The sequence below is a fragment of the Eschrichtius robustus genome, chromosome 1, assembly GCF_028021215.1.
Source record: "Eschrichtius robustus isolate mEscRob2 chromosome 1, mEscRob2.pri, whole genome shotgun sequence".
NCBI classification, from domain to species: domain Eukaryota; kingdom Metazoa; phylum Chordata; class Mammalia; order Artiodactyla; family Eschrichtiidae; genus Eschrichtius; species Eschrichtius robustus.
Genome location: NC_090824.1, coordinates 11,514,731 through 11,541,857, shown reverse-complemented (window position 1 = coordinate 11,541,857; position 27,127 = coordinate 11,514,731). Strand labels below are relative to the sequence as shown.

At 53.7% G+C, this 27,127-nt stretch overlaps 1 protein-coding gene and 1 non-coding gene across 3 annotated transcripts in view; one reads left to right on the top strand and one right to left on the bottom strand.

The window, feature by feature from the left end:
• Positions 1-27,127, bottom strand: part of ITPK1 (inositol-tetrakisphosphate 1-kinase) — a 160,469-nt gene that overhangs the window by 103,325 nt on the left and 30,017 nt on the right. For both annotated transcript variants that reach the window (XM_068541316.1, XM_068541307.1), the window contains exon 2: positions 16,968-16,992. Coding sequence is in view for 1 of the 2 variants with exons in the window: in XM_068541307.1 (XP_068397408.1) it covers positions 16,968-16,992 (25 nt within the window). In the remaining variant the exon portion in view is untranslated. The remainder of the gene's footprint in view (positions 1-16,967; positions 16,993-27,127) is intronic.
• On the top strand, positions 5,249-5,321 carry TRNAE-CUC (transfer RNA glutamic acid (anticodon CUC)). Its single transcript has one exon. It is a non-coding gene; the product is annotated as a tRNA-Glu (tRNA).

Below are 27,127 nucleotides of genomic sequence, written 5' to 3'. Positions count from 1 at the left end.
GTCCAGTGGCTAAGACTCTGCACTCCCAGTGCAGGGGGCCCGGGTTCGATCCCTGCTCAGGGATCCCGCATGCATGCTGCAACCAAGAGCCCGCATGCCGCAGTGAAGATCCCGTGTGCTGCAACTAAGACCCGGTGCAGCCAAATAAATAAATTAAATATTTTTTTAAAAAAAGAAGAAAGAAAGAAAAAGAAAACAAGCCTGAGTGGAGCCTTTAACAAAAGGGGAAACTTGATCAACAATATGTTAAGTGTGTTTGAGGGGAGCAGGTACAAACAGAAAACAATTTTGTTTAAAATATATAAACATGTTCCATTTCTACACAGAGAGAAAAAACTCAAAGGACATTCGTGACGGGCGACTGCTGGTTATCTCTGGGCCACAGGTAAACACATTTTGCTCCTACCAGCCACAAAGGAGGCTCTCCTGGACCATTTTGAAAGACATTTTCAAACTGCTTCTGGAGGGTCAGAGAATCAAGCGGGACGGAGGTGCCACCTTGGCAGGTGGCCCGGGTCCCAAGGCAGCACCATACCGTTTGAGGCAGCAAACGGGTCCAGAACGGCCCGGCTAGAGAGTCCCTGGGTTCTGCGGACAGACGGGCCTGGCCTCAACACACCTCAGGGTGTTTCATCTTCTCCCCATCAGAGGTCCTTGTCCCTATCAGGCAAATGATGGCACTGAGGCCTCAGACAGCAAAGTAAGAAGGCTGAGGCCCAAAGCTGGCTTGGGGACACCCTTGTCCTTATTGAAGTGGGAGCCGGGAATGGTCAGCCTGGGATATTCACTCGGTACATACTCTTATTAAGCCCTGGGCTTAGGGGAGGGCTGGGCCTCACATTTATCAAGTTCAATAAATGGGTACCCCCAGCCCCCCACTGTGTATCTCCCCCTCCTCTTGTGCCAGGCTCCCTTCCCCTCAGGCCACACTCCTAGGACATTAGCTCAGTCCCAAAGTCATCCTTTCTCAGCCAGGCTTTTGATGCTCCTGTCAAAACACTGTAAATAACGTATTTCCACTTGGCAGGGCCTGCAGCAAAAATATTGCCCGGGCAGGGAGAAAGCAGTGAGGCAAGGGCTGCTTCCACGCCAGGAAACCCACACCCTGCATGCCCAGGGATCCAGGGGCCCTACCCACCAGGGATGGGAGAGACTCCAAGTCGAGGCCAAATTTCTGACCCATCAGACAAAGGGATGGGCTTCAAAAGACCCTTCAAGTGATCTCAGGAGCAAGAAAACCAGTGAGCTGCTGGCAGGTCCTTACCAGCCCCCAACCTGACCTCAGGCTACTCACGGCTCTCCTTTAGGAAGGCCTTCCCACCTGCCCTGGTCTCATCACATTCATCAGTCCTGTCACTATCTGGTAGATGAGCCTCAGAGAGGTTTTGCCACTTGCCTAGGGTTGCACAGCTACGAAGGGGAAAAGCTGGGCCAGGGGCCAGTCACTGAGTTCTCAGTCCAGGGGGAGGTGGGAAGGGGCAGAGCAAGCACTGGCTTCATGGTTGCACAGCCTGGAATCCAACCCCAGCTCTGCTGCTCACCTTCTGGGCAGCACAGGGCAAAGACACTCCACCCGCCTGAACCTCAGTGCTCTCGCCTGGAAAGTGGGAACGTGGCCAAGGCCCAGACTATCACTGCTGCCACCTGGGCTGGTTCACAGAAGCGCAGCCCAAAGACATCACAGCACTGTGGAATCATTACGTGGGCATTTCAGAGCTCTGAAGCAATATCACTAGGTAATCGCTGCCCAGGTGCCCAGGCTGGTCACCTTCTTTTGAGAACCGGGGAGCCCTAAATGTTCCCCCAGGACACCTGATGAAAGCACCCCCCCAACTCCCATTGGACCTCTGAGCGCCTCCCAAGTGGCTTCTGTGTAAGTGATGAGTGAGCCCCGCTCCAGGCCAAGTTCTCGGGACACAGTGTGAGCCGGGATCTCCTTATAGGGTATGCTCTGAGGGCACTGCAGAATGTTCAAAACGAGAAAGACTCAGACTGCTGGTCCGTCTGGAAAACCGGCCTGCGGGGAAGGGGGACAAGGCAGCCAGGCCGACTGGGTCCCTGAAAGGTCTGCCCCTCCCTGTCACTCATACAGGACATCAGAGAACCTGGGAGAAAGGCGAAGGGGGGCGGACTGCGGGGGTTCCCGGGGGAGTTCTCAAGGTGGGGATGGCTGAAGGGGAGCCAAGCTGCAGCTCTGGGTTCACAAACTTTTGGAAAAGCCATGAAATCGCAGCTATGCACATGCCTCCTGGGGCTTCCCCCAGCCAAGGGGACGCTAGCATGCCGGGTTGCGGAGGAGGGCTTATGTGGCCAGGGTCAGGGGTCAACACCCTCAGAGGTGATGCCTTTACCCGATTATGGCTGGGCGCAGGGAGATCTAGAAACAGGAGGTAAATCAGCCTGCCCCCAGCCAGGGCAAACTCGGCTCCAACCCCAGAGGGCACCACAAACCAGGCTGCCCACATCCCAGCCTAGGAGAGGCCTCGGGCTGCCACGTCCAGGAGGGCGCCCCTGAGTGGGGACCCCACGGGACCACAGCAGGAGCAAGGTCCCTGTCAGCCCTGCTCTAAGCAAACCAGACAGGTGTAACTGACACTGTAGACATTTCTGGCTTCTTTTCTTTCCTTGTGATAACAAATCAAACAAGAGAGATCCTTTTACTTTGGCTCATCTACCAACCCAATGGTTCACCTGCACAACACTTTAGAATCATATGAATTTCCATGGGCCGCAAGGACGACGAGCATAATGGCTCCCGTAAATAATAACAAACAGCTGCTTCTGAGGACGGCTACGTACCAGGCTCTGCGCCGTTCCTTCGCTGCACTGGCTCAATCTCATGACAACTCTGCAAGGCCGGTTCCAGTATTATTGCCTTTTTGTCAATGGCTCTTTGGGGGTAACTTGTCCAGTTGTAAGTCCAGAGCCCGAGTGTGCTGGCAGAGTCAGCTGCAGCCCAACACCCATGCCCACTCTCTTCTCCAAGTTCATGTGAGGTGACAGCATGCCCAGCCAAAAGACCGCACTTCCAGCCTGCTGGCCGCCAGGATCGAGTGCCTATTAGAACACTCGTGACCAAGGCAAGGTAGGCAGCAGTGTAACGTGGGACTTCTGGGGAGGCCACCTAGGGAGAACAGACTCAGGTGCGAGGCGGGGTGCCCTACTCCCTGACCACTTTCCTACGGCCTGGAATGTCAACACGATGGCTGAAGCCCCAGCAGCCATCTTCAGCAAGGAGGTGATCTGGAGCCTAGAAGCCAGAGCGGAGGATGGTGTGGCACAGAGAGAAAAGGGTTCCGTGCAACTTTATGGAGCCCACACACCAGCTCTAAGTTCCTGCATCCAGCTTCTTTCACATGGAGAGAAATAAACATGGTAATTCTTTTAAGCCACCATTATTTCCAATCTGCCGCTGGCAGATGAATGCAAATCCCGATGGCTCCAGAGTGAAGCTGCAGGCGGACGGGGTGTTGGAGAATGAGAGCTGGCCAGGCAGAGGGGCTGGGGGTGGGGGTGGTCCAGGAGAGCTCCCCCTCCCCCCGCCAAAAGGACAATGTCCCTGCACCACAGACTCATGGAGGATGTGCTCAGGCCACCATACTTCTGCTTCTCTTGAAAGTCTCCCTTTTTGTCCAGGTCAAGAGAAGAATTTCCGATTTGTGACACTGACGAGGTTCTTCAACATTTGAGGAAGGAAGGTTCAATCTTCTCCATGGTTTTTACTCCCCCTCCTGGGAACTCAGAGTTCTTCTCCTCCACGGCAGCTAATCTCATTTCCCTGCACGCTTTGGCTACCAGGAAGCTCAGAACTACCCTGCCGTACCCTCACAGCAGCGGGCCTGACAGGTAATATTAATCCTCCTCTGTTCCTCAGCCTCGACTTAATCCTATCTTACTAACCTTGCCTTCAGGGAAAGAGATAAGAGTGTAAACACTAGAGTTTAGAGCAGAACACTAAAAGGCAGGAATATCCCTAGACTATGAAAGTAATGAAAGTAACGCAGTTTTCTCTTCCTGGGAATAGCTAAAATGACAAACTAACAAGTTAGCACTTCGTAAGTACAAGGGAAATTCTCCGGTTTACGTATACTTTCTGACCTTTCAAAGTGGTGCTACATGACGCATCACCCTAGTGCTGGGGAAAAAAAAAAAAAAGAAATTCCAAGACCCTTCACCCGGCCTCAGCCTTCACACACCGTCAAGCACAGGTTAAGAACCCTCCACAATATACAAATATGTTATTCCTCTACTTCCTCCACTCAAAGGCTCATTAGATCTTCACATACCAGTTTTGAAAGTATTAAAAGATTTTTAAATAGGTGTTAGAAAACCAAAAGAGAAAAAAAAAGGGTATATTAGCACAGGCATAGGAAAAAAAATGGAAAACTTAGCAGTGGTTATTTCTGGAGAATAAAATGAATAGGGAACTTTTCTAATTCATATATTTCTACAATATTTAATTATTTTTCCACTGATTTCCAAAGATTCAGTGATAAGATGCGCCTATAAGTCAGAAGGCACGCCAGGCTGGCACAGCCCCCAGAAGAAGACATGGTCCACAGCCTTAAGGAGCTTCCAGAGAAGAGGAGAAGCTGCCAGAATATGTGATTATGCCATGGAATGGGAGCTTCTGTGCCTAGGAGGTTGGGGGCACAGGGTGGAGGGGGCCCAGATGATGGAGAGGCTCCCTGGGCCTGGGGGGTCCAGGAAGGCTTTGAGGAGCTAGTGGCAGTGAGCTTGGCCACACAGATGAATGAGTGTCCACCAGATGGAACAGGACGAGGGCCGTGGCAGGCTGCCGGGACAGGATACATGCAGCAGCAGGCTGAGGCCCTGCAGACGGTGCTCTGGTGTGCACGTGAGGGCGTGGCCCGGGCTGGGCTCCTCAGAGTGAGAACCAACTGCTAAAGGCTTTGTGGATCCCTCCAAGGAAGGGTCTTCACCCTGTACGCTGGGCCCTGCAGCCACGCTGTGACGAGATGGAGCTTGTCTGGGAAAGAGCACTTGGGCAGCAGATGGGCCAGTCCAGGAGAGAGGTCAAGACACCCGGGCAAAGGAACTGCAAGCAAGTGCTGGTTTCTGAGATGATGCACAAGCAGCAGTGGGGTGTAGAGGTTATGAGGTGGACCAGAGCCTGCGTGCTGGGCTCGGCTCTGCCTCACGCCGGCTCAGAGGCTGGGGCAAGCTCTCTCTGACTCAGTTTCCTCATCCGTAAAGCAGGGATAATAAGAGTGTATCCACTGGGACCTCCCTGGTGGTCCAGTGGTTAGGACTCAGCGCTCTCACTGCCGAGGGCCCAGGTTCAATCCCTGGTCAGGGAACTAAGATCCCGCAAGCCAAGCGGCACAGCCAAAAACAAAAACCAAACAAACAAAAAGTCTATCCATCAAACAGAGCTAATAATTGCGCTAAATGACAGTCCTTCTCTGGATTGTTGTGGGGATTAAATTATTTAACGCACATAAGCGCTTAGAGAAGTTCCCAGAACACAGTAAGGCTGTGTCCACATTGCTTTGATCATCTCCCCAACACCGTTATAATGACCACTCCTAGGGAGGGACCAACGTGAACCCAATCAATTCACGCACATCCCGGGTTTCTAACAGCCACCAGCGGCCCTGAAGTCAGCAGGAAGATAGCAGGGCCCCAAGGACCTGCCCCAGCACTGCCTCTCATTCGCCTCTCAGGGGCCAGGAACTGCTACAGTGCAGGGGCCGGACCCAGAATCTGGGCCCATCACCTGGCAGCACCCCAACCCACCTCTGAATGGCCCACCGAGAAGTTAAGAACAAGGGCTGGGGCTTCCCTGGTGGCGCAGTGGTTGAGAGTCTGCCTGCCAATGCAGGGGACACGGGTTCGAGCCCTGGTCTGGGAAGATCCCACATGCCGCGGAGCAACTAGGCCCGTGAGCCACGACTACTGAGCCTGCGCGTCTGGAGCCCGTGCTCCGCAACAAGAGAGGCCGCGACAGTGAGAGGCCCGCGCACCGCGATGAAGACTGGACCCCGCTCGCTGGAACTGGAGAAAGCCCTCGCACAGAAACGAAGACCCAACACGCCCACAAATAAATAAATTAATTAATTAAAAAAAAAAAAAAAAAAGAACAAGGGCTGGTCCTTACCTTACAGAGACATGTAGTGACACATTCATGGATGAACTAACGGAATGGTGAAGCCTGGCCTCAAACTGTCCAGTGGGGAACGAGGTCTCCAGGAAGTGATACTGGCCAGGTGGTCACGGACACCAAGCTGAGCGATGGGCACACAGCGTGCCCTATACTGCCCTCCCTAATCTGCTATGTCACGTGAGTCTTCCATAATAGAAAGTTCTTGGCTCAGTCCTTCATTCATTCACCCAGCAAACACAGAGCACACACAGGGCCAGGTGCTGCCCTCCTCAGAGACAGGAGGGTTCACTGCAGCATTATTTACAATAGCCAGGACATGAAAGCAACCTAAATGTCCATCAGCAGATGAATGGATAAAGAAGATGTGGTACATATATACAATGGAATATTAGCCATAAAAAGGAACGAAATTGGGTCATCTGTAGAGATGTGGATGGACCTGGAGTCTGTCATACAGAGTGAAGTAAGTCAGAAAGAGAAAAACAAATATCGTATATTAATGCATATATGTGGAATCTAGAAAAATGGTACAGATGAACCTATTTGTAGGGCAGCAATAGAGACACAGACGTAGAGAACGGACGTGTGGACATGTGAATTGGGAGGTTGGGACTGACATATATACACTACCACGTGTGAAACAGATAGCTAGTGGGAGCCTGCTGTATCGCACAGCGAGCTCAGCTCGGTGCTCTGTGATGACCTAGATGGGTGGGATGGGTGGGGGGCGAGGTTCAAGAGGGAGGGGATATATGTATACGTATAGCTGATTCACTTCGTTGTACAGCAGAAACTAACACAACATTGTAAAGAAACTATACCCAAATAAATAAATAAATAAAATGAGATATACCATGAAAAAAAAAAAAAGACAGAGGAGGGTTCTGGCCCAGGAGCACGCGTCCTCAGGCAGCTCCAGTTTGGGGGGAGGTCTGCTGGGGGAGCAGGGAAGGTGTCACTGGCAAGGTGACATCTGAACAGGTCTAACAGCACAAATAGAAACACGAGAGTGGGGAGGGGGCTGGAGAGGGAGATGCCAGCTTCTTAGCCCCCGAAAGATTTAAGGACGTTTCGTGGTCCGCGAAACAGCAGAAGGCAACGCCCGTGTCCACTCCTGCTTTCCCGGTGCCAGCTGTGCCGCCGGGGTCCTCAAGTCAATTCACCATTTCACACAGAGTCTCAGCCCCAGAAGGTGCACCCTCCCCAACTCCAATGGGCACCAACTATTTGCAATGGAGCTTCTGCAACTGGAAACGTGCTGCCAGCTCACCTGGGGACGTGGATTCGGCAGCTCTGGGCTGGCCCTCTAACCTGCTCCCAGGCAATGGCTGGGGCACCACACTTTGAGTAACACTCTAGACAACTTCAGCCCAGAACAACCTCAAAACAGGTGGCTACTTTCAAAGCGGAACCTTTGCTTCTGGCTCTTTCTATCCCTTTTAAGCCCTTCCTATTTCGCCACGCTTCTTCTTCCTTTTGCTTTTACGTGCTTACTTGTTGTAACCCCCAAGGTGGCCAGTGAAATCGGAAGGCCCGCCAACGGCAGAGGGACGAGGAGATGGAACCCTGACTCGTGGTGTGGACCAGTGCTGCAGCCGGGGTGGGGGTGGGCTGGGGGTGGGTACCTGGCTCCCGCAGAGCCCACCCAGGCACCCGGATTCCAGCTTCCCTGGCCGGAGTGCTTTCTGTTCAAGGATTTACTCAAGTTGACTCAGCGAGTCAAAGGCCAGGAAAGAACACCCCAGAACTGAGCTTCACAGCCCTCTGAAGCCACGCAGGACTGCACTGACGCCGGAGATGGTTGCTATTTGTAACAGCAAGCCTAAAAAGCTCAAGAATAAAAATAAAACAGGCAGAACTGAAACCATTCAGTAGACGTCGACAGCACTTACATCGTCATTTTCCCACGCTGCCCTCCAAAATATGATCTCTTCTGAACAGCTACTATGAACAGCTGGTACGCTCCCCAACATATAATACTTCCCCAGCCCCATGTATCACTATTATAAAAATACTTTGATGATCATGCTTACAGATAAATGTGACTAACTCCATTCATTAAATATATGTTAAGTAAATGAGAATAAAAACAACTTTCAAAGTTTTGAAAATGATACAAATATCTGTGTTTCAAATTTTAAAAAATAAAATCTATCTTTTAAAAAGGAATTAAGTTAAAATCCACAACAGTTAGAAACCGAAAAGTGTTACTTTCGCAGGGGGACAGAAAGATCACATTCTTTGCACAACATATTTTTCTAAGCAGCACAGTTTCACCTGCAGCTGTATCCCCCGCCCTACACACATATAAACCACACCATTCATAACAAAGGATCAGGGAAAATAAGCCCACAATCCTTGAGCTTCTATTAGGCGTCTTCGGTCCTGCGTGCTAAGTGTCATCGCAATTTAAAGATGAGGAAAGTGAGATCACACACAGTCAGAAAACAGACTAACGGAAACTCAAACCCAGACCTCTGGATTCCATGTGGAGGCTGAACTCAGCCAAGAACAATCTATATCCCAATTATGGTCCCAAACGGCCACGTGGAAACATTCTGTGCAGAGCCAACTTCCCAGTCCCATGACCACCCTCCCTGGAGGTACTGGGGTCTGCTGCCAGAGGTCAGCATCAGAGTCATACTCAGGTGGCCTTCAGAAAGCCCCTGCCCATAAGGAAGTGGCCAGCTGGCTGCCCTGGGCTCTTCCAGCTGCAAGGATGTCAGGGGCCCAAGAAACACCAAGGCAACCGATATTCCCCAAGCCCCTTACACTGGGCTCCAGAGCACCCAGCAGAGGGAGCAGATGGAAGGAAGAATGTTCACAGCTGTCCAACCCTACCTGGGCCCCAATTACCTGGAAATAAAATCCAGGAGGCACCAAGGTCAGCCAGCTGGGCCACTCTGGAGGGAGAGTGGGTGGCAGAGGGAACCCAGCTGGGGATTAATCATTTGACACCTTTAACAACGTACTTCTTAAAACAATTTTTGAATCGTGAAAATATTAACTAAATAACATACATTTTTTAAAGGTGAATGGAGAATCCAGCACCTATAATCCTTGGAGGAAGGCATACCACTCACTCAGCCATGTGACTCTCCTTCCGGCTCTCAATGAGGAAGCAGCTACTGAACTCAGCTGCCTGCCTTCAACACACCTGTCTGAACCAGCGTTCGCTCCCCGCTGCTCCCCCTCCTGCACCCCCTAGTCTGAGGACTGACTCCTCACTCTCTGTCGCCCGCCCCCCAACCCAGGCACCACACCCCGCCCTCTGTCTCCCCTGCCATCCACTACTGCGTCCATTCCAGCCAGACCCCAGGGTCCCCGTTAGGCTCCAGCCCCAGCCCCCAACCAGAAGACCCAGCTCTTCACCCTCCAGCCCGGCTTGTCTAATCCCCCACCGTGTGCCCTCCCACTGGGACCCTCCCCCATCACCTCTAACTGGCGTGCACACCTCTCCCACGGAGAAGCCCTTTGATGCCCCCAGCATCCCACGGTCAGCTCACCCGGCCCTCCTGTGGGCTGGCCCTGCCGCCCTCTTGACCTGGCTGCTTCCTGACTCCTTCACGGCCGGCCGAGGCCTCGGCACTTCCAAACCATTCCACTGGCAGTCAAAAGACCCCCTTTCCCAGCCCCTGGGTCCTCGTACAGGCTGTGCTCCCTGCCCGAAATGACATTCAAATACCTCACCTCCCCACCCACACGTACGCCTCGTTTATCCTGTATCAAGAGGCATCAACTTCCCCGTAAGGCCTTCCCCGCCCCCCGCCCACTCCCTGCTTTCATGCCTGCTGCCCCTGTGTCCTCGCAGGGCCCACAAAGGCACAGACAAGCCCTCCCACCCTCCAGGCTTGCCCACGTGCTCGGGGCCCCTGTCACTGCACCCCTCCAACTCCAGATGCCCAGCACCCAGTCCTCCGTCAGCCCTGGGCATGTGGCCTGCTCTCGGCGTCTTTCTGTCTGTCTCTCTTTCTTAGCCTTTCCTCTTCTGCTTTATCCTCTGCCACCCAACCTCCTGCCCTGAATGCTCCGTGCAGAAAGGGGGAGACGAACACACAAAGAACTCCAACATCTCAAGTGGGCAACAACTCTGCAGTAACCCCCAGGAAAAGCCTGCAGCCCACCCTTCACTCTTTTGCAAGCTGGGGAAATGTATTTACTTCCTCACCGGCTTGAGAAACAGTGGCTGCTCCAGAGACTGGGGTTTCGTAATGTCTGAATTCTCAAGGAATTTGTAAGGAGGACAATGAATCTCGAACCAGCAACTGTGCTTCTCACACTTACAGCTTGCTCACTTGCATTTTAAACTAAGACTCCAACCCCTCTCGTGCTAACAGCCATCTCCCTCTCCCCTGGCGCTTTGAAGATAACTGGTGAAAGACAGCCCTCGGAACCTGGCGGGCAGGGGGTGGGATGCGATATACATGTTCCTGAGGATGCCAAGGCTGGAGGTGGGCAGGGCAGTAGGCACGTTGTTCTCTCCGGATCTTCTTCCACGAAATTCAGGGTTGCCCTAGAAAGGGGCGATGGGGTCCAGGGACGGAGAACTCACAGGCTTCCCTCCCAAGCCTTCCCCACAGATCAGGTCAGAGTGGAAAATGCTCCCAGGGGAAGGCGTCCTGCAAGGCTGACGCAAGCCTCCTGCCCAGCCCTCAGCAGAGCCCCGGGCCACAGATGACCCAAGTGGCCAAGGAATGTTTTCTCCCAACAAAGGTTCACTGGGTGGAAGGGCCGTGACGGCTGTGCCGTGCTCAGCACTTGGTCACCTTAGCACCTAGTTGTTTCGGGAGGAGAAGGGCCTCGGGAGCAGGTCCAGCCCTGAGCGGGGTTGTGGGCTCGAACCTACCTCTCAGCCGGGCTCTGTCAGGTGGACGAGGCTCATCGCCACTAGCCAGGCTCACCCTGCCCTCCTCCAGGAAGGAAGCCTTCCTGACTTACCAGGTGGGGTCAGGACCCTCCTCCGTGCCTGTGCCCATGATCCCCAGCACTTTGGCCCCTGGCTGCCAACTGCAGACTTCAGAGAGCTGCAGGGATGGGGCCTGGGCCCGTGTGAGTCCCCAGCACCTGCAGCCTGGTACACAGCAGGCACCCAGTAAAGGTTTGCTGAATCCTGCTGCAAGGGGGGGCCCAGTCTTCCCAATCGGTACCTGCCGGCTATGAGGAGCCCTCACCTCATTGGCTCAGCAAGGCCAATTGGTAACACCTGAAATGGAGGAGTCAAGGGGCCCGGTGCGTCCAGCACCCTCATCACAATAGTACAGATGAGACAACTGAGGCAAACAGGTACCTGCGACCATCACTGTCATGACAGGTGGCCCCTGAGGACACAGGGGTGGAGGGCATCTTGTCCCACTCTCCCCCTCTGCTCTAGTCGAGTCCCAGCCCTGATCACAGAGCAGGGCTTCCACTCCTCCCAGCCCTGCTGGACTCGGGCTCACCTGGGGCTTCTCACGCCACCTGAGCAGGTAACGGCAGGTGTTTATTATTATCAAGCATCACTTGGCCTAACAGACCCATGTTAGGGGAGGTCAGCTGGCCTGCAGACGAGCCCACTGTCAAAGCCTTTCTGAGTCTCAGCAGACACACAGGCCCCAGAGGCCGAGTGGCCCAGTCCCAGCGGGGCCTCTGATGGCCTGAGAGCCGGCCTGCTGTCCCCCCTCTCCGAGGTGGTGTCTGCCTCAGAGCCTGGTTCTGGGAAGCAAACGGGGTAACGCTCTAAAGCAGTGGCCTTCAAACCAAACCCCCCAAAATAAATGTTTAAAACTGTATATCAATTTGCACATTTTCAAGTTGACATCTAAAATTTCTCATCGTAAGTTTAAATACTTGTAGAGGATGTAATTTCCAACATACTGTAAATATTAACATTTCAAAATAAAACTGTTACTGTTTCTCTTTTAAATGGATCTAGTGGAATCTAAATACCATAGCGATTTGAGATCCACCATCATCCATCTTAAAATTACAGAATCGGACGCTTCTTAAACACGTGGAAAGATAGCAAGGCTCCTTCTGCCTCCTCAAACTCCAATTTCCAATCCACATCCCTCAGAGATGTTTCCACTATCAATGTATTTCATGTTTGAAGGCCTTTCATTGATTAGTCTATCGTAGTACAAGGCCAAAAAAAAAGGATATAAATGTCTTAATTTTTTAATTTCATTTGACCATAAAGCTCTAAGTGTCAAAATTTTTCTTCTGGATTGAATTATTATTACAATTACTATTAGTACATAATTGATCAATATAACAGAAATATATTATAAATTTGTATAAGTAATAATCATAAAAATTAAACCTTATTAGAAATACATCTCAGAAGAGATGAAAGGTAATTTTTTAAAATTATTTCACATATCCAGAGATGACTATTACCGACTGCTAGAATAAAGCAGTGTTTATTATCAATTCTATCTCCATTTTTCAATTTTTATAGTGCTGAAACCACCTATTCAAATAAGTTTTAAAAGTGGAAAGGAAACAGATTTACCATAGCGAATTCTCTGAATTCCTTTAGAATTATATGGCAAGAATTACAGTAATTTATTATCAAAACTCATTTTTAATGTTCTATCAGCTGACAACTCAATCAGGCCCTCTTTCAATTCTGTTGCAAGCAAAGAACTGGAACTACCTCACCTGCCCAGCATCCTAACAACGAGTCACATGGCGCCCAAGAAGGATGTATGCCCCAGGGTCACACACCACGTTCAGATCTGCCTGTGGGTAATGAGAGTGTGTGCTTCTCCTGTAGACAACCAGCTTCCAGTGTGCCAGGCACGGTGCCAACTGCTTTACCCAAATTAATGCAATTCGTCCTCACAACCATCCCAGGGGACAGGCACCACTATTATCCCCATTTTACAGACAGGGAGCCTGAGGCACCTGGGGGTTAGGAAACTGGCCCGAGGTCAGACGGTCAGAAACATGAACCCAGGCCATCTGGCTCCCACCCCCACTACGTGCACTGCCTCTGTAGAGATGGATGGAGGGCCGATGGGAGAGTTTACAAGCTCCTTCCCAAGCAGATCAGCTGTGGGAACTAACACATGAGGAGGCTGAGGATCTGCAAGAGTCACTTTCTTAAATGTGCTCCCACCCCCTCCTTGGAGAGGTTACACACAAATGCTTCCTTCCATTAAATGGCATCATTGCCTGGTATACAGTAGTGCCCAATAGATGTTAGCACCCATAGTGTTACTACTGCCATTCAATAGCTGGAAGAACAACTCTCGTGACCAAGACAAACACTGCAGGTCTTACCATCATTTTACAGTCTTGGTTCCTGACCCTAGGTCCCAGCATGCTTTTTTTAAATAGTAGCCAAAGCCCAGGTAATAACAGGTATGGAAGCATGTACTAAACCGAGCCATCTATTAACATGCAGGGGAGACTGAGTTATCAGAAAAACCATGGGCTTTACAGACAAACCAACTGCACTCAAATCCAACTCGACCGCTTACCAGCTGAGTTCCCTGAGGGAAGTCACAACATTCTGAACCTGTTTCCTAATCTCTAAAATGGATGTGAAAACACCACTCACATTACCAGGTGGCTGCACAAAATGGGACAATGTCCTTCAGAGCACCTGACACAGGAAATACTGGGTGGAGGCTGGTGGCATGCTTACTCTCAACCTCTTCAGTCACTGCCACCCAGTGACTTGGCAAACCCCCATCTCCAGCAGCCAGTGGCCCACCAGCCTGTGGTCTGGTGCACAGAGGCTCAGCTGATTTTGAAAAAAACCAGCCAAGTGGCTTGGTTTCCAATTTTTGCAAAGAGCCTTTTCTCTATGTCTTGAAATTTCAAGTTCTCCAAACACGCGGGGATGCCAGGAGGAGGTGAAGAGAGAGGTGTCGTGGTGGGTTTTATTTTTAGATGTCGGCATGGAAAGCTTCCAGCCTGCCTTCACACTGGTCCCCAGCCACTACTTCCTCCCTCAAGTCATCACCAAAATGAACAGTAGGCCCATCAAAAAAGATTTCATAACTCTTTTTCTGCCTGGTACATTCTAAAACAATGGCTTCAGTTTCTCATTCCACCCACAAAGTGGATTAAAGGTTTTCATCTTCCCAGGAAGCCATGTAAAGCGAACACACTGACCCCTCGGTTGTCCCTCACATCCTGAAGCTCCAAGGCACCCCCCCCCGTCCCCCCTCCTCTCCCCTCCCGTGGGAGGGGTGGCATCCCACTGTGCTATAGTCCGGGATCTGGTGTGAACAGAAATCAGGTATTGGGGGTAGAGCATATTTCTTCACCTTTTAAGCAGTGGTTGTTCGTGAGCACATGAATTCATTTCCTCTAAAAACAGTTCCCAACAGAAATTTCCTCATGGACCCTGATGGGAGGCTGTAGCTAACCTCAGGGAAGCACTTGGCCCTTCACACAGTAACCTCCAACGATCGCTCCAACTACGGGTCTAGGCCTTGGTGGTGGGTATAGGAGCATCTACAAAGGATCTGGGGGCTTCCAAGGTAACCGTTAAAAAGGACTGAGAGACAAAACTAAGCCAAAGCATCCTGGAGCAGGAAACACCTAAGCTCCAGAATGACACCTAGCTAGGAGACACCTAGCTCCAGAATGACACAAATACAACTGCACCTCCTCTGCCCACTATTGGACCCCTAGCAGGCATTACCAATCAATCCCTGTCCTCAGCCATTCACGGATTTTAGAATCCTCCAGGTACCCACTACTAATCAATCAGAAATGGCACTGAAAGCATACTTTTTAGTATGCTTCAGACCTCCCCCTTTTGATGGATGGAGAAACTGAGGTCCACAGAAAAGTTCAGTGCAGATCATGAAACTGCAGAGCCAAGAAGAGGCAGGATGAAAAATACACAGCTGCTCAGAGGCTTCTAGAAACTACCTCCTCTCCCAAAACAAACCTCAGCCTTGGGGTGACAAGTTCAACCCACAAGCTATGAAGAGCGAGGCCAGGAGGAAGAACTCAGCAGCCGGCCACTCTGGCAGCCAGACAGAGGCACCCAGCCTCACCCCACCAACCAGCCCCACCCTCGTCCCAGAAGCAGAGCAGCTTGAGACCAACACCCACCGAACCTGCTAGGTGTGGGGAGGGGGACTGGGGCCGGAGTTAACACGGAGGGCTCCGAAAGCTTCTCAGCAGGCTTTTATGAAAACCTACCGCAGATATTCTATCGGAGGGCCAGGCTCCCCATCGGTCCTGAGGTAGCCCCGGCCGGGGTTACCCTCTCTGCAGCTACAGCTGGAAGAAGGGCTGCCAGCCGAGCTGCACAGACAGGCAGACTCACCCTGGACGGGGACAGAGAGGGCGACAGCAAGCACAGCCAGGCCACCCTCGGGTCTCACCAAGACCCACTGCTACCTGCTAGGGAGCAGGCAAAACCTCCGGAGCAAATGTCACAGCCTGCCCCTGACGAAGAGCTGAGGGAACCTTCATGCCGACACAGAGAGCAGTGGCCCCCTTCCCATCCCCCGTGAGTCGGCACTGCCAGGACAAGTGCAGCTGGCCAGAGGGATCCCCTGGCGTGACCCCCCGTCCCTCCCCACTCTCAGGCAGATCCAACCTCCCGGCATTACTGCTGCGGTCCGAGCCTGTCATCTATTTTGAGCCCACAGGGCAAGCCCCACCCCACCCCCCGGGAGAGCTCCTCTCTCCAACCATCCTTCCTTCCCCAGTGAGCTCCTGACCCCAGTCCAACTCAGGGTGAGGCAACACAGGGGTCAGGAGCCCCCACTGACTCAGTCCACACTCCAGGGGCCAGGGGCACATCGGGAAGATCAGATGTGGCCACTGAGAGCAGAAAAGGGGTGACGAGGGGGAGGGGGACGAACCCTGGGGCCGGGGGAGGAGCATCGGTGGAGAAGATGATACCACGTCAGCCATAATACAAGAATGGTCCAGACTTCCCTGGTGGTCCAGTGGTAAAGAATCCACCTTCCAATGCAGGGCACGCAGGTTCGATCCCTGGTCGGGGAACTAAGATCCCACATGCTGCGGGACAACTAAGCCCTCGCACCACAACTACTGAGCTCGCGCACCACAACGGAAGATCCCGCATGTCACAACTAAGATCCGACACAGCAAAAAAAATAAATAAATAAATAAATAAATAAATAAATAAATAAATAAATAGGGCTTCCCTGGTGGCACAGTGGTTGAGAATCTGCCTGCCAATGCAGGGGACACGGGTTCGAGCCCTGGTCTGGGAGGATCCCACATGCTGCAGAGCAACTGGGCCCGTGAGCCACAACTACTGAGCCTGCGCATCTGGAGCCTGTGCTCCCCAACAAGAGAGGCCACGACAGTGAGAGGCCCGCGCACCGCAATGAAGAGTGGCCCCTGCTCTCTGCAACTAGAGAAAGCCCTCGCACAGAAATGAAGACCCAACACAGCCAAATAAATAAATAAAATAAATTTTAAAAACTTGCTATCACTACACATTTTAAAAAAAAAAAAAAAGAATGGCCCAGTGCAGGAGAAGGCTCCTCCCCGGAGCTCTAACAGCCGAAGCAGAGGCCCTGGGGGCTGCAGCTCCCGCAGCAGAGCCGGGCAAGCATCTGGAAGCAGGACGAGTGGCTGGGTGGCTACGCCCCTCACCCTGCCCATCCCCACGCCCGCCAAGGGTGCCACCACTCCCGCACCAGCAAAGCAGAGCAGTTCCTCAACCCCGACACACCGCCAGCTCCAGCTCGGTCCCGCTGGAGCGGCAATCGCGTCGACTGCACAGGGAGAGAAGTTAAAAACGAGAGCACGTAAGGAGAGGCCAAGCGCCCAGACTCTTCAGGGAGGGAGGAACAGTGAACGCTGAAGGCCCCCCCAGCTGAACAACGGCAAGGGTGTGGTCTGTACTCACCTGCACGACTTCTATCCCTCGCTTCCTGTGGAAAAAAACAAAGAAGACACAGGTTACTCCAGCAGGCAGGAAGCATCCTTCCAGAAACTTCACTACGGCCAGCTGGAGGCAGAGCAGCGAGGAGACTGCAGCTGCACCTCTCAGGCCATGGTCCCCAGAACGGCCTTGTTTTCAAGGGGGAGGTTTATGAACTCCTAGCCAGTCCTCAAAGCCACCTTCCGGCTGAAAGAGAGGGCTGGGTGCCCAGAGGAAGCTGGCTGGAGGCCGCTCACGGCCAGCCGTCCCGTACGCCAATCCCGGGGCCAAGGCTTCGTGGGCGCAGCTCCAGCCTGGACCACCCCAAGACCCCACCACCACCGATGGCCTTAACCCAAGCCCCCAACCCCACTCCCTCCCGGGTCAGGTCGGACCCCTTGGCCCAGTCCCTCAGGCCGGCCTCAGCCCATCCCACCGCAGCCCATCCACATTCCCACGTGCAAGAGGCCCCAGGCCCTTCAGTCCTGCCTGGCTGCTCGTCCGCTGCTGGCCATCTCTGCCCCACTGACACCCTGCCCGCCCTCTGAGCCTGGTTCAACCACCACGGTCCTCGCCAATATCCTTCCAGGCCTGGACCTCCCCGTGTCTCCCCACACAATCCCAGGGCCGCTGTGCTCCCACATGCGTGCCTTCACACACCCCACCCCGTGGAGCCTGGGTTGGGGTCCGCGTCTCTAGAGCAGCACACAAAGGCTCCCTGCCGACTCCCCTACCCACAGCCCTTACTGCAAGCGGTTCAGGACACACAGGGCGGCGTGGCATCTCCAAGCCTCGGTCTCCACCCTCCATCCCAGCCTTCAGGACTCAGCTCCGACAGACGCTCTCCCAGGAAGCCTTCCCTGACTCACGATGTCCTCTCCCGGCCTGCACACACCGGGTGAACTTGGGGCACCGCTTCCCAGCCCGTGGTTCCGGAGCACCGACGGGCTGTCCCCTGGGGGCGGAGCGCGTGTGGACCGCAGACAGCACGCCAACAGCCCGGGCCGTGCGCGCTTTCCTGAGAACAGAGGCTGAGTCCCCACAGACGCTCAGAGGAGGCTGTGATCAGGCGAGGTCAGGGCCTGGGGCCCTCTCGCTCTCAATCCCTCCTTGGAGCAGGGTCTGGGCAAGTTCGCTGTGCGCCCGCCTGGCATCCAGACGCCCCTGAACATAGATGCAGGAGCCGCAGCTCGGTTCCTGTGCCCGGCTTGGCCCTTGGGGGATAATACAGATGAAACAGCCATGGCTCAGGCCCCCGAGAGGCTCACAGCCTAAGGGAGGAGACGACACAAAGCCCCAGGGGAACCTCCAGGCCACGGTGAGCAGGCGCGGCACCTCACACGGCACAGCGGGGGTGACGCCCGCCAACCCTCACGGCTGTCACTGAGCTCCTCCAACGAGCATTTCCCAGCACCTTCCGAGCGCCGGGGCACAGAGCGGAAACTCACAAGGAGGCCACCACGTAAGACAGCAAGACGCAGCAGGGGGTGACCAGGTCACACTGCAGGGCGTGCCCGGCTGCCCGGCCCTCCACACCCAACACCTCCCAGGACCCCGGGCCCCGAGGAACCCAATCTGAAAACCACAGTAGTTGATGCTTTCAGGGTCCTCGCCGTCACTCAGCTTTCTCTGCAGTTCTGGAAGGAATGGCAGCCGATATGCATCTGCTTCCATGATTTCATGAGGGGACGGGCTGGACACGACAGCACCGCCCTGGGCCACCAGAGCCCACGGCAGGGGGACAGACAGCGTCACTTGGAACCCATGTCACATCCAGGCGTCGGCTCACAACCCACACCATTCATTTCTGAGCCCTGTGGACACCCCAGAGCCCCTGCCTCATTCCCAGACCGTCCTGGCCCCCAGGGAGCATCGGTGACAGTAACTTGCCACGGTCACTTGGCCTGTGACTGTGACTGGCTAGGTTGGGCTCAGCGTGCCTCCTCACCCTGCCCGTCCCCATCCGCAGCCCTGGATGGGGATCTTCAACAGCTGAGGGGGGAGCCTCAGGTGACGAGTCTCGGGGACAGACAGACGGCCTGCAGGAGACAGGCCCGTGTGTACGTGACCCACACCAGGTGGAGAGGGCTTCTGCCAGGCGCCGGGCCCGGCCTGGCTTCTCCTTCTGAGTTAATTCTCTCGGCATCCAGATTATCCCGGCGCGTGGCTCTCATGTCCTTAGGAAGGCAGCTGCGGTCACTTCCGATCCATCCACATCAGACATCAGCCCAGACAGTTCCCACCCTCCTTACCCCTGTCCTAAAAAACAAACAGGACTCTCCCTTTGAAAACAGACGGGACACGTGAAATAAAAGAAACAAAAAAAGTGGTCTCGAGGACAGACTGACAACCTCAAGTGGGGCTGAGCTCCCAGGAGCCAGTGCAGTTTCTCTGCAGCTCAGAGCACCAAGAACAGGATAAACTGCGCCTCTGGCAGAAAAGAGAGGGCTCGGGTCCCCTTTCCACACACATCCGGCCACACGTACACCAGACACCCTCGTGGTGAGAGGAGCTAAGGCCCACTGAGCGCTCGCGGCACCTTCCGCGGTGACTGCCCATTACTCTGACCGGCAAGCTGAGGCCCGGCTGCCTCAGGAGAGTGGGTGCTGGCTCTGCAGCTGGGCTCCCCACACCACGCAGTCATGGCGCAGCTGGCTCAGGAGGTGCCAAGAGCGCAAGCCTGGTCTCCATGCGCCAGGGCCTCGGTGTAATGGAGCCTAGGGACGCAAGTGGAAAACCACGTTCCCTAGGGTGGTGGGATGCCACGCTCCCCATCACCGCCCGCTCAGGAAAATAAGGTATAAGCCTGCCGGGGCTCCCTTCTGCGCCTGAAACTTCTGCAGAACAAAGGTACCAAGAATGTTCATTTCCCGAGCAGCGGGCTCCTGAAACCCAGCCCTAACCAGAAAGTTCAGAAATTGAATCATGACACCAAAGGAGAAGCGGGAGGAGGGGGCGAAGGAGGGAGGGAGACGGGAGGGGGAGAAGGGAAGAGAAACCAAACCTGTCGTCAACTGAGTAAACTGCTCCTCCTGAAAACCCCAGCTCCTCGACCTCACCCCACAGACACACTTGAACGGGCAAAGCGTTTCAGGCTGCGGATGTTAACTGCCACACTGCCCGAGACAGCAAAAGCCTGCCAGCGCCTAAACCCCCCAAGAGGGGCCACTAACAAACTACATGCAGTCAAAGGAATACTATGCAGCAGTTAAAAGAACAAGGAAGTGCTCCAGGCCCCATACTGCGTTCGCTATCTCCAAGACACTGCTACGGGAAAGCAACATGCAAACCCTGTGGGCCGCAGACAGTTATCTGGGTTAAGCACAACATCCAGGACAAAAAAGGCATGCTTGCATATATGCAGAACGAATCTGAAAGTACTACCAGAAAATAGTTGTGGTCCAGCCTCCAGTCAAGGGCAAGGGCAAAGGTGGCTGGGAGGTGATGTGAGGAGACTTCCTTTTCACTGTGCACCCTCGTGCATTTCTTGAATTTTGTGCCAGGTGCCTCTAACGCATGCCCCAAAACTAGGGAAATTTATATTTTTTTATTTTTTACAAAATAACAGTTGCCAGCATTCCCAGGGTCTGGCATAAAGTAGATGCCTGATGAAGGCATGGGTCAATCGACCAGTTGATGATGTGAAGAAGAGGAGCTCAGGATTTATCTAGAAAAGCTCCCCTGTGCTGCTCAGAGAGGAGCTGCCATGACACCCCTTCCAGGGCCACTGGACTGTCACGCATCAGAGCATCCAGTTTGGATTCTAAGCCCATTTAAATACTCGGGCACCGGGGAAACAGATGGGGAGGGAACACACTGCAGTGTTAACTGTGGCTGCAGCAGTAAAGTGATGTGTGGTTCTTTTCATTTTCTGGTAGTTTCTAAGTTTTCGACAATGAGCATAGATACTACTTCTAAAATTATAGAAAAAGTAACAATAAAAGTTAAATAATTAAAGAATTTTACTTAAAACCTGCACCTCAAGAAAATACAGGCTCTAAAATTGTCATTTCCTTGATAAATATTGGATTAGTAAGTTTTGGACAGAGGTCTACCTCACAACTCATAATATAAACGTGCTTTTCCAAAAGCTGGATATCCCATAAGGGAGGATCCATTTTGCAAAAGGGACCTCCCTCTCCAGACGACCAAGGAGAGCATACCCTTGGGGAATTTAAAATACTTACAAAACGGAGTCTCTTTTCAGGGGAGAAGACAGAGCAATCAGAGAAGGCTTCAAGGAGGAGGCAGCATTTGCCATTCGAACAAAAACTGAAGGGCAACTACAGACAGACACTGGGGAGAAGAAGTTAAAGAGGAATAACACAAGGAGTGTCCCCCCCTTCCCAAAAGTCATCTGGGAGTGTGGAAGCATAAGCCCCACTGAGAGGGCAGGCGGGGGCCATGAGAAGTGGATAGAAGATGCAGGCTGGGCACAGCCCAGGGGCCCAGAGTGTCACCCCATGGGCCAGTGGCTTCCAAATGCCAGGATAGATGACTAAGAATGACCCTTGGAACTTGTCAAAAATACTAAATTCAAGGTCCGGTCCCAAAGCCTCTGATTCAGGAGGCGAAGGGCAGGGTCTGAGAGGAACTCGGGGCTCGTGCAGCTCCCAGGTGTCCTCAGGAGCTGCCAGGTGTGGAACAGCCGCTCGTCCACGAGGAGCAACTCCTGCCGCTTGAGGAGCAGCAGGACCAGACATGCCCGGGAAGGGGCGGGGGCTTGTTCGTTCAGGGGCAGCCCCTCCAGGCCTTGGGGACAGGAGTAAAGGTCATGAAAGAACCAGAGCCAGCTGTGATGCTCACAGTCTGGGTGCAGCAGGCTGAGAACACACGCCAGCACCGGGAGGGAGCGTCGCAGGAAGATGGCAACTTCTCCATTTTTTGACCACGGTGGTGCCAGGAGGTGGTCAGAAGCCCCCACTGAGCTGAGCAAACAGTTCAGGCCTGTCTGGGAGGCAGGCAGACGTGAAAGAGGTGGGAGGCGTCCCCACGAGGAGAACGCGGAACCAGACACAACTGTACCTCGTGCCTCACTTTCCTCACCTGTCAAGCGAGGAGAATCCTGGACCCCACCGCACAGGACTGCTGGGCCCACGCTGGGGCTGGGGGCCTGTTACTTCTGTTCTGCCCGGCCTTCCTGCCCTCTCAGAACTGCCCCTCCTCTATCCATGTGATTCTGGTGGGCAAACAGAAAACTGAGGGGCTGCAGCCCCTCCGGGGGTAGGCACGTGGCCTGGCACCTCACTTAGCTGCAGGATGAGTGCGGGACCCAAGCCAGACCAGCCCGGGGCCTTTCCAGGACGGGTCCTGGGGCACTGCCAGCAGCACGAAGGGCACGTCCTGGAAACGTCAGAGGACGCCGTGGGCAGGCTCTCAAGAAGGAGGCTACGCCAGGAGAAAAGGCCAGCACTCCCTTGCCAGAGGGCAAGGCCCCAATCCAGCCGGCCTAGAGCCTGCCCTCTTTGGACTTTCAGTTGTGGATTTTGAGTTTCTGTCACTGGCCACTGTCTTGCTTAATATAGCAGAGCTTAGTAAGAGCAGCACCCACTTCCTGAAGACGACAAAAATTACCCCAAATGACACGGCGTAGAGAGGGGGGACAATACAGGACAGGAGTCCAGCGAAGAGGACCAAAAGCAAGAGGACTAGAAAAGAGCAAGGTCCCAGAAGCCAGGGAGGCAGGACCATCCAGAGGCACCAGCCCAAACCACTCAGAGGCCACCATAAGGCCTGAGGCTCAGCCGCTGGGTGTGGCATCAGGAAGGGTAACAAGGTACACATTGGGACACCAGCAGGCCTGCCTCACAGCAGAGCGGGGCCTGCGAAAACCAGCAGCAAGCACAGGACGTGTTGCTGAGCAGCCCCGGGTCTCAGCTTTCATATCTGTTAAATGGGTCTGACCTTTCCAGACCTTCCAGGGCAAGTATGAGAACCGAGGGCTGCGGGAAAGCGAAGCACATGCAATGGTGAGTCAGCAGGGAAGAGGGGATTAGGCCGAGACAGCGGTACCCTCTGACCAACAAGGAAAGAAAAGTCCCGTGACAGCTGGGAGAATTCCAGGTGCTCTGAGAGAGCAGAGCAGCGACCAAATAAGAGTGAAGTCTGCCAAAAAGGGGGCCCTTGGGTTCATCAAGAATCGCTTTCTTGGGACTTCCCTAGTGGTCCAGTGGTTAAGACTTCGCCTTCCAATGCAGGGGGTAGGGGTTCGATCCCTGGTTGGGGAGCTAAGATCCCACATGCCTCGCGGTCAGAAAACCAAAACATAAAAAAAACCAGAAGCAATATTGTAACAAATTCAATAAAAGACTTTAAAAATGGTCCACATCAAAAAAAAAAAAACTTTAGGGACTCCCCTGGTAGTGCAGTGGTTAAGAATCTGCCTGCCAATGCAGGGGACACGGGTTCGAGCCCTGGTCCGGGAAGATCCCACACACCGCGGAGCAACTAAGCCCGTGCGCCACAACTACTGAGCCCGCATGCCACAACTACTGAAGCCCACGCGCCTAGAGCCCATGCTCAGCAACAAGACAAGCCACCGCAATGAGAAGCCCGCGCACTGCAATGAGGAGTAGCCCCCGCTCTCCGCAACTAGGGAAAGCCCCCCCGCGCAGCGACGAAGATGAAACGCAGCCAAAAATAAATTAATTAATTTAAAAAAAAAAAAAAAAAAAAGAATTGCTTTCTCACGATATGCAAAGCCACAGCCACCTGCCTCCCACCCAGAGCAGAGGGCTGGCCACAGCGGACAGCAGAGGAAGGATAACCCCGCTGGGGAGGGAGGCTGGCCAGGCTGCCTCGGAGCAATTTCACAGCAGAGGGGATCAACCCGGAAACACAGGTTTCCCCCATGCCAACGGGCAGGGAGAAAGAAGCTGCACCTGCACCAGAGCTAAAAACCACTTAGAGACGGGAAGTGTATAATTATATAAGTGGAAAGCCAGGCACATTCACATCCCAGCCATTTGTATGTAGCACAGCTTGGTAATTACCAGATTTCAGGAGCCCCGAATAACAGGCCCTTTAGCACCACGAGGCCTGCAGGCAAACCCCCTGCCCCCTCCTCTCCCCAGCCTGCAGAAGGCAGGGCCCTTGAAATGTCTCCCGAGGACTCAGGGTTCCCCGAATAGGCGGCTGGGCCTTCTCCTTCACCCGAGTGCGCAGAGGGACACGCTGTCCCCACCGCCCCAATGCCACACCGGCATCACCACCTAACCCACGCTCGAGGACAGCTCCTTAGGAGCCCTCCTTGGCTCCCGTCCTCCTCAGAGACCCCACACCACAGCACAGAGCATGGATGTGAAGGACGCCTGGCTCCGTGCCGCTGACCCCTGCTAGGCTAAGAGCTAGTAAAGTGGACATTAATGGTGACCACCAATATGACAGCTCTCCTCCTCCTGGGCACTCCCCTGGACATACATACACACACACACACACACACACACACACACACACACACACACTCACTCACTCACCAGGCTAGGCACAGCCATGTGGCTTGCTTTGGCCAAGGAAATGTGCACAGAAGTGACCCGTGTCACTCCTGAGTAGAAGCATCCGATGGCCAGTGGTCGGCTCTCCAGCCAGTCCTCCTGGCCCTCAGCAACTGTGGGAGCACGGGGGCACAGACGGCCCCCAAAGCAATCCCAGACCCACTCCTGGAAAGAAACATGGCTGGGCAGCTATGAAGCCAGGCTGGGAACCAGAAAAAACTCTATTAAGAGCAACTTCAGCTTAGCAGTGGTTCTCAACCGGGGCAATTTTGCCCCAAGGGGAGATTTAGCAACATCCAAAGACATTTTTGATGGTCACACGTGGGGGAAGTGCTCCTGACATCCAGAGGGTAGAGGCCCTACAAGGCACAGAACAGCCCTTAAACAGAGAATGATCTGCAACACAGTGCCGAGAATGAGAAATGCCGAGATGCAGAGGACCAGCACTGAGCCACCCCAGGGAGGCCGCCAGCCCTGGAGAGTCACGCAGGCCCAGAGGGCACTCTGAATGAGCTATAAATAAACCTGTTGTTGCAAACCTCTCAGGGATGCCTGTTATTGTAGCCTAACCGGGCCTAACCTGACTGATCAACGCTCCTTGAGGAAACGGGGCTTGTGCCCTCTGTCTACACCCCAGATTCCTAGCACAATACCTAGCACAAGGCATTTGGAGGCGCAGCACACAAGGCATCGGGGGTGGGGGGAGTAGCGCAAGTCCCTCCTTTCATCAAACTCCCCCAAGAGAGACCCTATGCTACAAAAACACGCAGGCCTGACCTAACTCTGTGCCTTTGCGCAAGCTGTTCCCTCTGCTGGAATGCCCCTCCTCCTCCGGCAAACTCCTGCTCATCCATCAGGGGAAGCTCAAACATCATACTTGCCAAGAGGCTGTTCCCTGCCCCTTCCCTGGGCAGAAATAATGGCTCTTTAGCCACACAGCCATGGACACTTTATAAAAGACTGCTCTGTGCTCAGTTTTGGGCCGTGAGCCCCTGAGGTCTGAGAGTTTGTTCTTTACTCCAGTGCCCCGTGCCCACCACCGACACCCCCCACCTGGCAGGTACTCTGCAAGCACTTCCTGAATGAGACTGACAGCCTCCAGTTCATCCCTCAGTGCCCCTGCCGGTCAGCGTCCTCGGCAGCCTGGTTCACTTGTCAGCCTGGTTCACTTGTCGATGGTTTCGTAATTTGGATTTGTCTTCTCTTAGCAGCGCCAGAAAGCGAAATGGCCCAATACAAAGGCAACATACGAAGAGAATTTTAAAGCCAGTGCAAACATTTGAATTGTTTGGACAGCTCCAAGAAAGAACCAGATAAACTGGAAGCTAGCATGTCTTTTTTTCTCGGGGGGGGGGGGGGCAGGTGGGAGGTCAGGGGGAATGTAAAACCCTTCCCCTGATTGGACAGTCCCCACCTCCGGTAACTGAAGACCTTCCCCCTGACTAGGTGCCCCACCTGCAGGAGGTGGGCCAGAGGGTCCCCGCCGTGGCATGAGTCAGCGTGTCCCTTCCAACCTAGAACGAGCCCATGGGATGCCTGGAATTGGCTTTTCCTCATGAACCCAGGATGTGGGCAAGAGGCAGAGCTAGTGACTCACCTTCCCGGCATCTCCAGGAGGAAAACAGAACCACCAGGGCCAAAAGGCCTTTGCTATGGAGGCACATGGCGGCACAGGGGCTGAGGCACTTTAAAACCCCACCCCCTCAACTTTCAGGGTGGGGAAACTGAGGCAGGGGTGGAGATTACCCAAGAATGTGTTCTGCTGCATTCAAAGTGTCACATTTCAGATTAGAAATCGCCCTGACTTTTTATCTGAAAATAAATGTTGAAATTCCCTTAACGCCTCCGCTTTTCAATATAAAAATTCTCTACTTGAAATTCTTTTTAGGTCTTTCACTACCCCCTTGCAGGTGCTAAAATTTTTTCCTTCTCGTAATTAAGGATGGGCCCTAGGAGCGGGAGACCCACAGGGGCATCAGGCAGGGCTGGTTCCAGCGCTTTCCCCCACCCCCAGCCCCAGCAGTCAGTCGGCCTGCCTCAGGGCTAATGACTCAGTCGGTTCTCTTCAGAGCAGTTTCTTATTCCCAGGAATGCGAAGTCACTTTAACATCAGCCCAGTGAACAAGGTAAGCTCCAGCAGGAAGGGAGACAGGAATCCCTGTGCTGATATTTCTGCCCTTTGGACCCACTGGGGGAGGGAGAAGCCTGCCCAAGAAGTTCTGAATTGTTTTTAGCACCTATCCTCAAGGTACCACACGCTCTCAAAATAACTGCACAAGTGTGCGTCCCAGGACTGCTTCTGGGATGCTGACACTCTTTTACAGGCTGCATTCCAGAGCAGATCAAATATCTCCATCCACCCAGATCCTGCTGCTAGCACTCCCTTACAATTGAAAGCTCCCTCCTGCCCGAGGGCTGGAATCCAAGACCAAGAGAAGGGTTCTTTGAGCCACCATGGTTGGGGGGCGGGGGGGAATCTCTGCCCAGCCGCTGTGCTGGACTGCAAGCACAGCAGCACAGAGTTCCCTGTCTGACTGCCATCAAACATTTGCTGGCCTTCTCCATCCAGCTCTGGGCTGGCCTGGGAACAGAGGGACCCCCAAGCCACAAGCCCTGCCTAGAGGTGCCGGTGGCCACGGGGCCCTTGAACAC